Source organism: Punica granatum, chromosome 8 (assembly GCF_007655135.1).
Source record: "Punica granatum isolate Tunisia-2019 chromosome 8, ASM765513v2, whole genome shotgun sequence".
Lineage (NCBI taxonomy): Eukaryota > Viridiplantae > Streptophyta > Magnoliopsida > Myrtales > Lythraceae > Punica > Punica granatum.
The window spans coordinates 529,311-543,869 of NC_045134.1; the positions used below are offsets into that span (position 1 = coordinate 529,311).

The 14,559-nt window shown below is 37.7% G+C and overlaps 2 protein-coding genes across 4 annotated transcripts; both read right to left on the reverse strand.

The window, feature by feature from the left end:
* Window positions 1–5,844: 5,844 nt before the first annotated feature.
* On the reverse strand, window positions 5,845–6,956 carry LOC116187499 (ferredoxin-thioredoxin reductase, variable chain, chloroplastic-like). Its single transcript, XM_031516241.1, has one exon. It carries the CDS (start codon window positions 6,776–6,778, stop codon window positions 6,245–6,247), a length of 534 nt encoding a protein of 177 aa, XP_031372101.1. The 5' UTR covers window positions 6,779–6,956; the 3' UTR covers window positions 5,845–6,244.
* An 860-nt stretch (window positions 6,957–7,816) lies between these two features.
* Window positions 7,817–13,554, reverse strand: LOC116187498 (sphingoid long-chain bases kinase 1). 3 transcript variants are annotated; one of them, XM_031516238.1, is made up of 9 exons: window positions 13,300–13,554; window positions 12,437–13,123; window positions 11,935–12,306; window positions 11,408–11,501; window positions 11,260–11,297; window positions 10,402–10,548; window positions 10,026–10,125; window positions 8,626–9,557; window positions 7,817–8,448 (listed from the first exon to the last, which is right to left on the reverse strand). In XM_031516238.1, the coding sequence occupies exons 2-9, from the start codon at window positions 12,881–12,883 to the stop codon at window positions 8,299–8,301; spliced, it is 2,280 nt and encodes a 759-aa protein (XP_031372098.1). In that variant the 5' UTR covers window positions 12,884–13,123; window positions 13,300–13,554; the 3' UTR covers window positions 7,817–8,298. The 3 variants fall into 3 exon arrangements, with proteins under 3 accessions (XP_031372098.1, XP_031372100.1, XP_031372097.1); XM_031516240.1 differs by having other exon boundaries at window positions 12,437–13,168; XM_031516237.1 differs by having other exon boundaries at window positions 12,437–13,554.
* Between the last annotated feature and the right edge of the window lie 1,005 nt (window positions 13,555–14,559).

Below are 14,559 nucleotides of genomic sequence, written 5' to 3' on the forward strand. Positions count from 1 at the left end.
CTCTACTACATGAACATTGGCTCGATAATTTGGGTAGTGGCTCGATAATATATGCTTTAAAATATTCATTTTCTGAAGGGATCTATATATATATATATATGTTAAGTGGTAACTATTATATAAACTAATTATAATTTGTAAGTATTGCAAATTCGAATCATAATTAGATACTTATTATTATGAACTTTACTTTACATATATTCCATCACATATCGATGCGTGCAAGCTTATATCAACCGACCAGAAAAGGCTACCATAAAAAGTCGAAGATTTTCTTTAATAATATGGTCGAGATCGGTTTTTCCTGAAACATATTGATTTGATTTTCTTACTCCTCCATCGTCTGTTCATATGTTTATATATATGTACCAATCCTCAAATCCTAATTAATTTGTCTAGACTTTGACACCGCGCAGCGGATATTAAAAAAAATGAAAGAAAAAGAAGGTAATGGCAGGCATTAAGAATGAATGCCAGCAAATCTTTTGGGAAAAAGAGAAATTAAATGCCTCTTTATGAATGCCATTTGTATGCCATATATATAATATTTATATATATATATATTCCAATACGACACGACACATATATATAGATGCTAGAAACATGGGAACGTCGATAAAATAATTAATTCACGTCACATCGAAAAATCTGTGTCCTACTACTCGCGATTAAGGAGTTGGTATGGTATCTTTTAGTTGAGCATTTTTAGTGCACTGAGTCAACTAATATATCCTGCAAGCTAATACTCCACCCCCGATGGAAGATCGTCAGGCTCATATAGGCCAAAATCAAGCTCTCTTTAGATTAACTTATACACCGATATATGATTGATAATAAAAAAAATTACAAATTTTTCACATTTTAACAATTATAACACAAACCTTTTTCTTTAATCTAATAATGCACAAACTTTCGATTTGATAATAATTCTAACATAGTGTCAAATTTTTCGTTAATTTAAACGGAATCGAGGTCACAGATGGTGCCAACAACCCAATCGAAGGGAAGGGCACCGGCGACTCCAATCGGGGAAAGGAGTGGCCAAAATCGAGGGTCTCACCCCCCGGAATTGGAAGAACCTTCAAATTGAGGATTCTCCCGATTCCGATGGGTGGAGCCATGACCCCAATCATCACCCTCCCGATTGAGGCCGCTAGCGCCCTCCCCTCGATTGGGGTCACGGCATCCTTTGTAGTCTCAGTTTCATTCAAATTAATGAAAAATTTGACGCCGTGCTAGAATTATTATCAAATCGAAAACTTGTGCATTTTTAGGTTAAGGAAAAAAGTTCGTGCTAGAATTGTTAAAATGTAAAAAGTTTATGTTTTTTTTTGTTATTAACCCACTAATGCATAATAATAATAATAATAATAATAATAATAATAATAATAATAATAAAGTGACATAATTCACCAAAAAATTTAACATACCTAATTATGTTGATTATAAGATTATAAAGAGTTGAGAATCAAAATGGGAGATCTCATGTTTCGAATCCGGGACTTGAATCACTGCACCAAATTCTCTTCCTCGAATCTCATATTTTACATTTAAAAAAATTCATTTATATATGTGTAATAAGAGTGTTGCTATAACCTCCTAATATTCAATTTAAAAATTTTCTTAATTCAAAAATCACATTCAAAGTGATATATTTATAGGAGAATTTCACATTTTTGGTGCAATCGATATCAATTAACATGATTATATATATATATATATATATATATATGTATATTTGGGGGTTATACATATATATATATATATATATATATATAATATGCGATATCTCAGCTTAGGCAAATAAATACTTTTACTAAATGTTTCCTTCTTATCACAAAAGGCAGGATATGCACGATGATGTTTTTTTTTTTTGGTAGAAGCATGATGATAGACTTTAATCATTACTTAGTAGGTGCAAAAATAAATCGAACAAGATCCTACTGGTCATATTCAGATGTCGGGGAAGTCATCGTGCATGATAAATGAGTCCTATATGTAATATGTATGGGTTATAGCTACAGGCTAGTGGGGGGACCATGGCCAGGACCAAGTGGGCTAGCTGAGCTAACTCAAACATTGTAATAAAGGAGAAATGATGTGGTCGGATTTTGTCCACCCGCCCACCATTAATTCGTACACGTAATTGTGCAATGCTATATGTAGCTAGAAAATAATATAACTTGATTCTTTTTTTATTATTTATTATCTTTTTCGGTAAGCTATATATTATTTATTTTCTTTAAGATTGAACTTCTTTTATATTTGAGGCCTTAATTTTTTTGCACATATTTTGCTGGATCGATTTCCTATATATGTCGATGATACGTTTGCTAATCGTCATTCATCCAGGCATATCCGCTATATATATATATTCTCTTGCTCTCTATATGTATAGTGTGTGTATATATGTATATATATTAGTCATGAAGTTCGTACTTTGAACGGGATAGTGCCATCAATTTAAAAAGGAAAATTATAATTAAAAATTAAAAGAAAAAATTGCTTGGAGAATCAAAAGTGAAACAAAAATAGAAAATTCAAAAAATCTAGAAAATTTCATATATATCTAAAAAAAATTCTAGAATAGTTTTTAAAAAATAGATATCTATAAAATAATATAATTCATATATATTTTTTCTTATTATATATAATAAAAGTTGTCCACAAAATCATAAATTAATATATCTATATTATGTATGAGTATATAATAATATATACTATTTGAGGTTAATATTTATGTGATGAAATATTATTTTTTTACTTTAAAAATTCAAGATTATTAAATAATATATAGATTATAAAAATTTTAAAAAATCAAGAAATCGTATTTTATGATGAGATATCTTTTAAAAAATATTTTTTATTAAAAATAATTTCAAAATTTTTTTACAAAATAGAAAACCTATAAATTTTCATTTAGAAAATTCATATTGCATTCAATGGTGATCACCGTATTATCCAAAATATTTATGGTATTTTCAATTTTAATAAATAAATTATTTATTTAAGAAGACTTTTTTGCTAATTGTATAATCGAGTATAATTTAAAATTTTAAAAACTCAAAAAATTAAGAGAATTTCATTCAGAAACGAAGTATTCTAAGGCCATTTTGGATGAAATATTAATTTTCATATTAAAAATTCAAGATTATTAAATAAAAAGAAATCAAGAATTTATATTTTATGATGAGATATCTAAATATTTTTATTAAAAATAATTCTGAAAATTTAAAAAAAAAATTTAAACCAAGAAAGTTCCATTTAGAAAATCCATATTGCATTCAATAGAGAGCACCGTATTATCCAAAAGATTTTATGATATTTTTTGGTTTTATTAAATGGAATATTATTTCAGAAGATTTTAGTACTAATGTTGTAATTGAGTATAATTTAAAATTTTTAAAAACTCAAAAAACAAAAAAAAAAATTTTCAGAAATGAAGCGTTCGAAAACCATCTGGGATGAAATATTAACTTTCATATTAAAAAATTCAAGATTATTAAATATTATAAAAATTATAAAAATTAAAGAAATAAAGAAATTTGATTTTAGAATGAGATATCTTTAAAAAATACTTTTTTATTAAAAATAATTCCGAAAAAAAAACCTAGTAAGTCTATTTAGAAAATTCATATTGCATTCAATTGGAGAACATCGTAGTATTGAAAAGATTTTATAGTATTTTCAATTTTTTAAATGAGATTATTTCAAAAGATTTTGTTCGTAATTTTATAATAAAATATAATTTTAAATTTTAAAAACTCAGAAAACCGAAAAAATTCCATTCAGAAACGGACATCTGATCAGGTCCACATCGTATCTTGCTTTCATATATATATATATATATATAGGTATGTATGTATATGTTCCCTCTAAGGAATCACTAGTCTTTACTATCAGCAGGGTTCTCTCCTTTCACCAATTGATCGAGGAACCGACGACTGTGGAGGGTTGTCGATGGACGAACTTTTCTAAACCATATATCCTCTCGGGTGCAGATAGCTAGCTCTGGTTGTTCTCCTACTCTTTGGATGGTTCTGTCTTTTCGATTACAATGGGACCCAACAAACCTGCAGGTAGGCAAAAATCAACATATAGATGTATATAGTAATAGTAATAGTAAGAGTGAGTTATTGAACTGGAGGAAATGCGATTACATGGCCCAACAAGTTTCAAGATTAATGGTCTGATATTTTGGGCCTGAAATGGGCCTTACCATAACATACTTGGAGTTTTGGAGCACCGCACCCACTTTGAGTTTTTTTTCCCTATTGTGTAAGAAAAAAATTTGTGAACTCTTCCAATTTCGGGAGATTGAACATTAAAGTTATTCTCCTCCCAATAAGTGCAATTTTCAAGTCTTAAACTTGTATTCTCCTTCTTATGGAGGTTGGAATCGCTTACCACTCCACCAACACTTCTATTGGTAAGTTAAATTGATGAGGGGATGCTCTTCTCGTGATCTTCTGCAAAGTAATAAATCACTATGTATGTCTATCCTCCGAGTTGAGGCAAGTTTTTGCAATTCAAGGTATGTTTGTGCTTGTGTCTTTCGTAAGCCGGCTGACGTTAATGGAGGCGGATCAAACGGCAATGTCCCTTGGCAGGTTGGGTTGAACTCAATAGAGTTAATTACTCAAAAAAAACATGATCATTGTACTTTTTCCTAAATATAGCACGATTTTTAGAAAATAGTACAGAAAGATACAATCTCTGCATTTTTTTTCTAAATGTAGCACGACTTTTGGAGAGTATCATATAAAGACAAGACTTTTGCACTTTTTCCTAAATATAGCACTATATTTAGGTTTAGTTGTGCATTTTGCATAATGTAAATTATTTAGTCAAATTGTAACCATAATAGCTAATGATGCCACGTGACAGAGTATGATTGGACGAGTAGACTTCACATGATCGGACGATAACAACTAACATGGAGCTAACGGTGCCAGGTGTCACTCGCTCAATCATGTTGTGTTATATTGCATCGTTAACTCCAGCTAGTTGTTAATTTGACTGAATAATTTACATTATACTAAATGCACAACTAAATCTAAAGGTCGTGCTACATTTAGAGAAAAGTGCAAAAGTCATGCCTTTAAAGGCTACTCTCCAAAGATCGTGCTACATTTATAAAAAAAAATGCAAAAGTCGTGTCTTTCTGTGTTATTTTCTAAAGGTCATGTTATATTTAGGAAAAAGAGTAAATGTCGTGTTTTTTTAGGTAATTAGACCAACTAAATATGTATGGATGGAGCTTTATCTCATGGTAATCCTGAGATTTTAGGTGTGGGGGGGCTCATTCGTGATGAAGACGGTCGATGGATTTTCGGCTTTGCTCACAACATAGGAACCTCAACAACTGCCATAGCTGAATTATGGGGTCTCAAGGATGGTCTTGAATTAGCTTGGTTACCGTAAGGTAAGAGCAGAAGAGGTTCGGAGCTGGTTCGTCGGCTGGTTATGCAGCAACTGGAAGTTTCTCCATGCTTATCCTCGCTGGAATGTTTCATCAGTTCGTTGCTCAGTTTGGAGAGGACCCATATTGTGAGTCATGTTTACAGAGAAGGCAACGTTTGTACTGGCTAGCTCGATCGAAAATCACTCGAGCTTGATCAAGGGATGCACCCAAGGCTTTCTGTCTGGAAATATCATTGCAGCTACCTTTGCCCTGCTTTTGTGTAATTTAGTTTATTTTTTGTTTTGTCCATTGGCACCTTAGTTCACCGAAAAATCACTATGAATGTTGTTGACCCAAGAAAAAAAAAATCACTATATCTTTGTGTATATATCTATATTTATATATAGCAATTAGTTGAGCTCCTATTTGATATAAATCTATGGATCGAACCAGACAGTATATTGTATTGCTCATGATTCGATATCGAATGAATGGATCCAAACTAAAGGCAGGAAGCTGGCTAATTATTTAAGAGGATTGGATCGACAGTAATGTATTATTCTGATGTATCTAAGAGTCAAATGAAGAAAAACAGCTGCCCCCGCCCCTGGCGATTGGCACTGCAGCAGCTAACAAACTGAAGAAACTGTTAGCTATCACATGATGACCTGCAGAAAGTACTGCGTGATGGCATGGGCTTGTATTAGTAATCCATCAAACCGAGCTAACGTTTGCATTATTTCCTGGTGGGGGCTAGCCGAGCTCTTATTTTATGTGCCCGCCACGAAGTAGGCTGCACTTGCCATACGTATATGCTGCTAGCTAACTGATTCAATTCAATCAAACGTAGTCAAACTCGTCCTCCTTGAGATGGACAGAGAACTTGACTGGGCCACTGCGGTTACCGCCTATGATCTCCTTAACAAACTCGACCTTGAATGGAAGGCTTGCGGATATCTGGGTGCCCCGGAAGACGCCAACATACTGTTTAACCGTACCTTCCATCCCAATCAGTTCCACCTCCGGGACACGGGGCACATGGTACACTTTCACCGGCACCTTCACTCTTACCTTGGCCCCGATAACTGCATCTTCTGGGCCCTGGCCTGGGGCCTCCCCCACTTGGGACGGCGGAGCAGAAATTACTGGTGCGACCTTTGGCTCCGACTTCAGGGCGACCTCGCAAGAAACACACATAGTCCTTGGTGGTGATCTTCTTGTCTTTACTAGTCTTGATTGGATTGCCAGGTGGGTCATGGGCGTGGACATGGATCTCGCTGATGCATATGCTCTTGAAAAAGGAAGCTGGTTTAGCGAAGACAGTACTGGCGAGGGCATGAAGGTGGAGGAGGAGGAGGAGACGCTCAACTCCATGGAAAGTGCTGAAAGAGATGACGATGACGACAAAGATATTCGATTGTTTCCCTCTATTTCTCTAATGAAACATATACATATAAGAAGACAAGTCAAAACTCATCTCGGTTGAGAATTTCAGGTGTATCTAGCTTGCTCTCTGCTGTCCTGGGTTGCATGTATGTGTATAATAAATACATATAAATAAATAAATATATATATATATATATATAGCCGTTCGGATCTTTATCTATCTGTCAATCTTAACTAACAATTATCAACAACGAACAATCCATCTATCCATCTATCTATCTGTCTCTGTCTCTCCACCGGTAGCAGCAGTAGGAGCACCACCTAACAGGGCAGGGCAGGGCAGGGCAGGGCAGGACAGGACAGGACAGGCGGAGGAAGTAGAAAAAAGTCCTAAGCTAGCTGCTAAGGTGTTCTGTCCATTCACTAACACACATCTTATCTTGGCCTTGAAGCCCCCTCGATCTTGACACCTCATCTTGATCTTGGTCCCTTCTCTCTATGTATGTATGTCTGTCTGTCTCCATAATATCTTCTGTTCCAAAATTCCTACTTTCATGGCAATGCCACCAGATTCAGGGTCTGTGGTGTCCCAAGAACCAAACTGGTAAGAAGTGGAGCCCACACCATGTTAATGGATAGTGCCCGGGATTGCTTGCTCAGAAAATTCGACAGTGTTCGCCTTCTACAAGGAGGGCTTAGTCAGGGATCAATATATACAAGCCATTCGAATGTCTTGGACCCATTCATGGCGAATGAACTAGTGACCATTACAGTGACGCTGGCAGAGATCCAATTCCAACAGACAGGCGATGAATATTACATTACACAAGTATCATGAGAAAGACTTCGAGAAGGCAATCCAGAACCCCGTCTCTGCCAATCATGAATACGTGAAGATAACATAGTTAAACAAGCTTAATATATACTACTATACAAGATTGTGTCTGCCCTGCAGTACAACCATTCTTATCACATCACCACATACTACTCAATCCAAAAAAGGAAAAAAAAAAAAAAAACCTCGACTTGAACAAAGCCACGGAACCTCAAGAGCCGCGAATTCAGCAATCTGATTCCAGAATACATTACACAAAAAATAAAAGATTAAGTACATTAAGTAGCGGAGATTCAGCAACAAACATAGCCTTATAATACATACATATATATATATTGTTGGTCGCAGAAGAAAAAAAAATTACCACAATTTCTCAGTATACCAAGCAGCTCCCACCCATCAGATAACAAGAGGGGGACTCGTGCAACATGAACATCATAGAAGAGCAAGAGGGTAAGATATTGGATGATAAGATCAGCTGATACGCGTCAAAAAATTTACAGGGACTCCGATTCTGCAAGGCAAGCAGCAGGGGAGAGGGCACAGAAAGGCACTCTGATCAATCTATCAAGGTTCCATGTCCATCTATTTCCACAAAATTCCAAGGGGAAGATACACAATATACTTGTCCCTGGGGCCTGACTGAAAATAAACAAGAGCTCACACAATCTGCTTATATTCGGTGGCTTGGGGAGCGACCTATTAGTCTGCACTGTTCGGGAAGCAAAGAGGAGATGACTGGTCCATTTAGAGGGAAAAGCTCACCATCGATTCCACAACCACTGTGGCAGTGCTTTCCGGGTTTAATCTTTACCGACTTCACCTGCAAATAAAATGGAAGCTAGTCTTTTAAAAGTATATTCGCACCAACAAACATTTCAAAAAAAAGAAAATGCCAGTTGACAATGAAAGCGTTAGTTCAATATACCAAAATGGGTAAAATCATGACGGCAGCCATAATTAAGATAAATCCGACAAATGAGTTCTTTTGAGCTCATACCTTGATATAATCAACATAAGGCAGCTCAAGATGTCGACCCATCTGAAGACGCAAGAAAAATCTTAAAAGCCTCCATCTCCCAGATCCACGGACTAAAAGTAAATCCATAGTGCTGTCATCATGCTCAGCTTTCGGAGCTACCACCTGAGAACTCTGAACAGTTCTGCATGCATGGTTGCATACCAATATGCCAAGAAATTGACCCTTCACCAAAACCCATTTTTCCTCGTACCTAGGGATGAGTTCCTTCTTAGTCCCAGCTTCTAGATCCTCCGCGGAGGGACCAGGCAGTTCAATGGGATTTTCAACGTCCCAGCGAGGTTCAGTATCCCACTTTGGTTCAGTGTCCCATATTGGACCTGGGTCGGACATGGTAGATGATATGTCTTCCTTGTCATTAATCGCAGTATTCCCCCAAGCACGATCATTTGTAGCATTCAAACCGCTCCACCCTTTGTCATTCCTCGATTTTGATCTGGTCCTTGGCCAATTTGGAGTGGTAGAGAGAGGGTTTTGGGGATGAATAACTTCAGGCTCTGCATTCACATTGTTTCTTCCAGATGAGAGGCGTTTGGATTTTGGATCAATTCCACGAACATATTCAGAAGGTTCGGTGCTGGCGTGAGTGCTACTGCAGGTGGTATCTGGGTCTCCACCAGACATTCTACTGGGGGTCATTATAGAATCAATGCTTGACAAACTAGAGGCCCTGGGGAAGCCTTCTTTGCTTGACCTTCTCATTATGTCAGTATAAAGGTCTGACACGTCCACTACTTCCCGATCAGATAGCCTTCCTTCCTGGTCTTCTTTCAGGGCAGGAAGATACTCCAATTCAAAGTTGTATTTAGGCAAGCATATGAATTTGAGGAAGCCAGCCACAAAATAACGCAGAGGACCAAACCGCTTCTGATATCTCTCAGAAAGTTCCAAAACTGAGAAGACCACAACAAAAATTCAGAAATGAAATGCAGCGATTGAAATTTTAGGTGACATGGAGTCAGGCATATGTCAGAGAGAGGCAAGATACAACTAAATCAGTATCAGCGCATTAAGTCAAAAACCACTGCATCCGTCCAATAGATCTAGTAAGAAACAAAATAGCCCTATCCATTAGTCTTCCAATAGTGAAAATGAATCTGACATTGATTGTTACTGGACAAGACCGAAGAAGAGACATCTCCACACCACAAAATCTAGAGCTTCAGCCAAGCAGTCGTACATGGTGAGTGGGTTACGATGTAAAAAGCATGGCTGCGAACAATAAAAACCCGGGGAACAAATCTTGCATCGCAAGAAAGAGCTAGAACTCAATAACCTCCATCTCATTTATGCAAGCATGCATAATTCAAGAATTAGTATACCATGATAGATCCAAAATCACAATGAACAAGTATCATTACCATCGCTGACAAAACCATAGTAGGAAACTGTCATCCCAAAGTGAATGGCACCAGTTTGAATCCACTCGACTGCAAAAACATCTGTAGCAGTCAGACCGCCCTGGATGAATACATAAATAAGTGGTGAGAGAGAATACAGGGTGAAATTTGAAGTTGCAGAGATGAAAAGATAATGATTCAAAACGTGCAATCTATGTTGTCTATTATTATAAGTGTGTTTTAAAACAATGGTCAGCATTATGATGCAAGGATATATCGAGAAAAGCATGCATATGCCAGCAAGGTCAATATGTCCAGTCCGAAGATGATGTCTATATGGGTTCTCTTAGGATAGGATACCCCAGGAAAGAAAAGATTAATTATGCAGGTATAATACCTTCACTATAGCTAGAGCTGCAGAAATTGGATCCCTAACTCCAAGAACAGTCCAAACCAGTGAATTATCAGAGCCTGCGGGTATGATTCCAATGGGTATAGAAATTCCTTCTTTCTGGTTGTCCCTACTGAGCAAACCATTCAGTACCTGTAAAATGAATTGTATTTAAGAGGACTAAGATGAAAGTGAAACTACTGAAAATATTTATAATATACAATTTCAAAAAAAACAGGACGAATATTTATTCATTACAATCAACAGTACATGCTGCAGTAACACAAATTATACATTTTTTTTTACTTTGCATGGTTCTCAATCCAATCATAAACATCATCATCACGGTCATCAAACTAGACACCAAGAGCAGCGGTTAACATTTCACAGAAAGGTCATTATACCTAAAACAATAAACAACGTCGAATCAGGTATGCCAAATTAAATACGTATACATCAGAAGAGAGGATCGGGAATGAGATTGGGAGAAAAATTTTCAGATGTAACAAACTTGAAAAAATTACAAGTATCAAGTCACACACCAAAGAAGAGGAATTCCAGCAATACATGGCCCTCAACTTTGAGATACCAAACAGCCAGATAAGTGGGCACTTAACAGCCTTCATTATCACTGGGGAAAAATAATTAAAAAAAAAAAAAGAAAGAAAGCCTTCACCATCCAGCACTACCACAGTGAAGCACAAATTAAGCTGTCTAAGAAGTGAAGAGAAAAAGGCCTTCCTTGCAATGTAACAGGATAAGATTGAGGCACAAGTACAAACAGTTTAAAAGAAAATAACATTCAAACCATGCCAAAACAAGAAATATAACAATCTCCAATTCAAATATATAGGATTCACTAACCTCATTTATTATTCCATCTCCTCCGACACATATGATTCCTGAAAATATGTGAGCATTGTTGTTAGTGAAACCGGTATCTGTAACAAAGATGACTACCATGCAGACACAAAATCATTAAAATAATCAGAAAATAATTAAGCATCAGTACCGTCAGGGCATGTGCTGATGTCAACACTGGATGCTAGTTTTTTGGCATGACCAGCGGATGTCGTCTTCACAACCTCCAACTGGAACCCTGCAAGCTGTCGTTGCAGAACATTACCCATGAGAAACTTTTAAGATCCCAAAAGTAGCTGCACCACCCAGCTTTGTGGCGATTGGCTGCAGCCAGTTATCGCCAGTTTTGAGGCTCTGATAAGTCAGAATTTCCAGATAAATAAAGAGCTACTGCGCCTAATCAATTTGCTGATACACATATCTCTTAGGAGTGAGTTACAGATGATGCAGAATTCGATGCAAGGCTTCAAAATAAACTATAAAGGAAACCAAGATGAGAATTGAAGCAAACAGCTATTGGAGCTTCTGACTGCTTATCGAGGGTCTATAAAACCAAAAACTTCTATAGGAATTCCTACCTAGGGAAACATTCCATGTGATACCTCCAGGCTCAGGCCACATTAAGCAAGACCATATATGAGAGGGAAGACAAATAGACGACAAAGAAAGAAAGCACACCTTAAATATTGGCTCAACCACTCCATAGAAAACTTTACTGGATCGACCCCTTCCAGACCGTGGGTTTAGTATCACTAGCATTCTTGGAGGATTTTTACACCTGAATATCAACTCAGGAGGTGGATCAATTGGAAGGAGTTCTGAAGAGGCCTGCTTCTTTGATGACACTGGGTGGGGCAAGCAGTTCACGTAGCATTGCTGATCAGCAAATCCACCAACCCACTGGACCGCCTCTTCTTTGCTAGAGGCTACAAACCGGAAATCCTTTCGACTTCTCTTCTGACCTTTCATGAAACAAGAAAGGCCACAAGAAACCTTTTTCTCGGGGTATGAATGCACCGTAAAATGTCTGAGACCGGTAATATAAGTTATCTGCCAAAAGTATCATCAACACAAGGCAAAAAACAAGGAGTTATCATCGACAACCTCACCGCATTAGTATTACATCTTCCCACAAAGCACAACACATCATGCTTATTCTCATCGGACAGGAAATGCTTACCGAGACAACATCATCGAGCGGCAACACATTGGAGCCCCAAACCAAAGCTTTGCTCGTCAGTTTTGCATCGACAGAAGCCTCTTGGGTGGTGGATTCACCTGAACTTTGTTTCTCATCCACGTGCTTTCTCTTGTCCAAGACAAGTTTTCCAGTGTAAACAACGTAACCCAACAGATCAGACTTCTCATCTCCGCCGCCTCCAATTATGTCAATCCCGTGCTCGTCCGGTGTCTTAGATTTAAGAGGATCATCATTGGTCATACTAGTTGGGTTAAGATGTTGCCTCGAAGAAGGGGCTTTAACCTTACTTCCACGCTTCTCAGGGAACACAACAGGAGATGTATGCTGGCCCCCACCGGTCGAACACAGCCCCATCCTCCTCAGAGACTGTTGGGGCACTGTCACCCTCAGATTACTGGCTCTAGAAAGACTCCCAATCTTTTGCATCTTCACCCAGTTTCTTTTCTTCCGCTACAATATATATAGTCGCTGCTGATTCTGATACCGATACCGATACCGATACCGATACCGATACCAAAGAGTAAGGAGAAATGAAATCCCAAGAAACCCAGAATCACTTGAACCCCAGGTGAAAACACATTGGAGATGGACAGAAGATCACATCATAGCACTCTCATTAGCTCGATTGGAAGACCATCAATGTGGCGGGCGGGTGCTGGTGATCCACTAAAACAAGGTCCCCGCATAAAAAGAGAAGAAGATCGGATCAGCCTGCTAATCGGAACCGCCTAAAACTGTAAACCACCTCCCAATTCCACCACACTGCCAGGGCCTATCTTAAACAAGAAACTTCGAATTGAGGACTGAGGAAACAAGAATTTCGAGTGAGGAGAGTAGTTTACCAGCTGAGGATGAGGAGGACGAGGAGGAGGAGCACGGAAGAAGGATCCTCCCACGACCTCTTCGGGGATTGATTGATTGGATGATCGATCGATTGACTCCGGAGAGGAAATTGAAATGGAAGTTTTCTCAAAATCAGCAACAAAAATGCCCCAGCGAGAAAATGAAGGGAAGGGGGGAAAAATATCCAAATCTAATCTAAAATCGATTAGGGGATGAACGAAACGAAACCTAATAGGGGCAAAAAGGTTGGGGGAGGAGGGTTTTGAATCCTGTGCTCCTTTCCCATGTCAAGCATCAACAATTAAAGGCATCTGATCGGTCCACGTGTGCAGGGAGGGTGTGTGTGTGTGTGTGTCTGGGAGCTCTATTGTATTCATGGGTTTGACGTTAATCCTGTTGTTAGTAGTAGGAAGGACACGGAACTCTTACCTAACGTTTAATTATTAATGATAAATATATATATATATATATATAATATAATTGGTGATGTTACAGCTATTGGAATCCAAAAATAAATACCACTGTTATTTTATTATTGATCGACATAAAATCATAATCATATCAGTGTCCTATATTTTTTATATTTAAAATTCACCTGTGATATTTTGACCATCTATAATTTCAGCCACGGATGTTCTTGTTGATGTTCGGTCTTGCATGTGAATGACCAAATCCGTTTCGACATAAACCGAATGGAATTGCACCAATTCAACCAAATTAAAAATTATTTCATTAATTGATAAAATAAACAATCGAGCTGAAGCTGTCGAAGCTAGGGCTGGAAGAGGGAGATGACCCTAACACGGACATAGATCGGGTCGCACAACCTCATGTCGGCCTCATACGCTAGTGAGTTCACTGCATCCTCCCTCTGGTGTGGCAGCAACTCGTTCAGTAGCTTCAATTAACGTACTCAGGTATAGAGATTAATTTTTTTTAAAAAAAAAAAACCACAGGTCCTCATATCATGATTAAAATAGAGAATATGTAAAGACGTTAAAAGAGTGACAATAAGAGAGGGATAAGACCAACACCCCACCGGAGGTCGTAGACGCAAAGATCTGATTCGACGATGACCAGTTGTTCCTGGCTCTTAAGAGCACCGTGGAAGAAGAGAGAGAGGATCGAATAGTGATAGTGCATGCCGAATTTCTGTTGCCGAGAAGGGAAAAGAAGAGGAGGAGTCGAGCTCGAAGCTGGACACAGAGCCGGGAAGGGCATGCGGTGACGATTATCGTTCGATTGAAGTTTCTTGTTCG

What these genes read in the sequence shown, in the direction of transcription:
- LOC116187498 (XM_031516238.1), bottom strand. Translation starts at nt 12,883, where the DNA reads ATGCAAAAGATTGGGAGTCTTTCTAGAGCCAGTAATCTGAGGGTGACA. An exon ending in CGCTCGATGATGTTGTCTCG is followed by an intron (nt 12,307 to 12,436) that starts GTAAGCATTTCC and finishes TACTTTTGGCAG; the next exon opens with ATAACTTATATTACCGGTCT. An exon ending in CATCAGCACATGCCCTGACG is followed by an intron (nt 11,298 to 11,407) that starts GTACTGATGCTT and finishes ACATATTTTCAG; the next exon opens with GAATCATATGTGTCGGAGGA.
- LOC116187499 (XM_031516241.1), bottom strand. Translation starts at nt 6,778, where the DNA reads ATGGAGTTGAGCGTCTCCTCCTCCTCCTCCACCTTCATGCCCTCGCCA.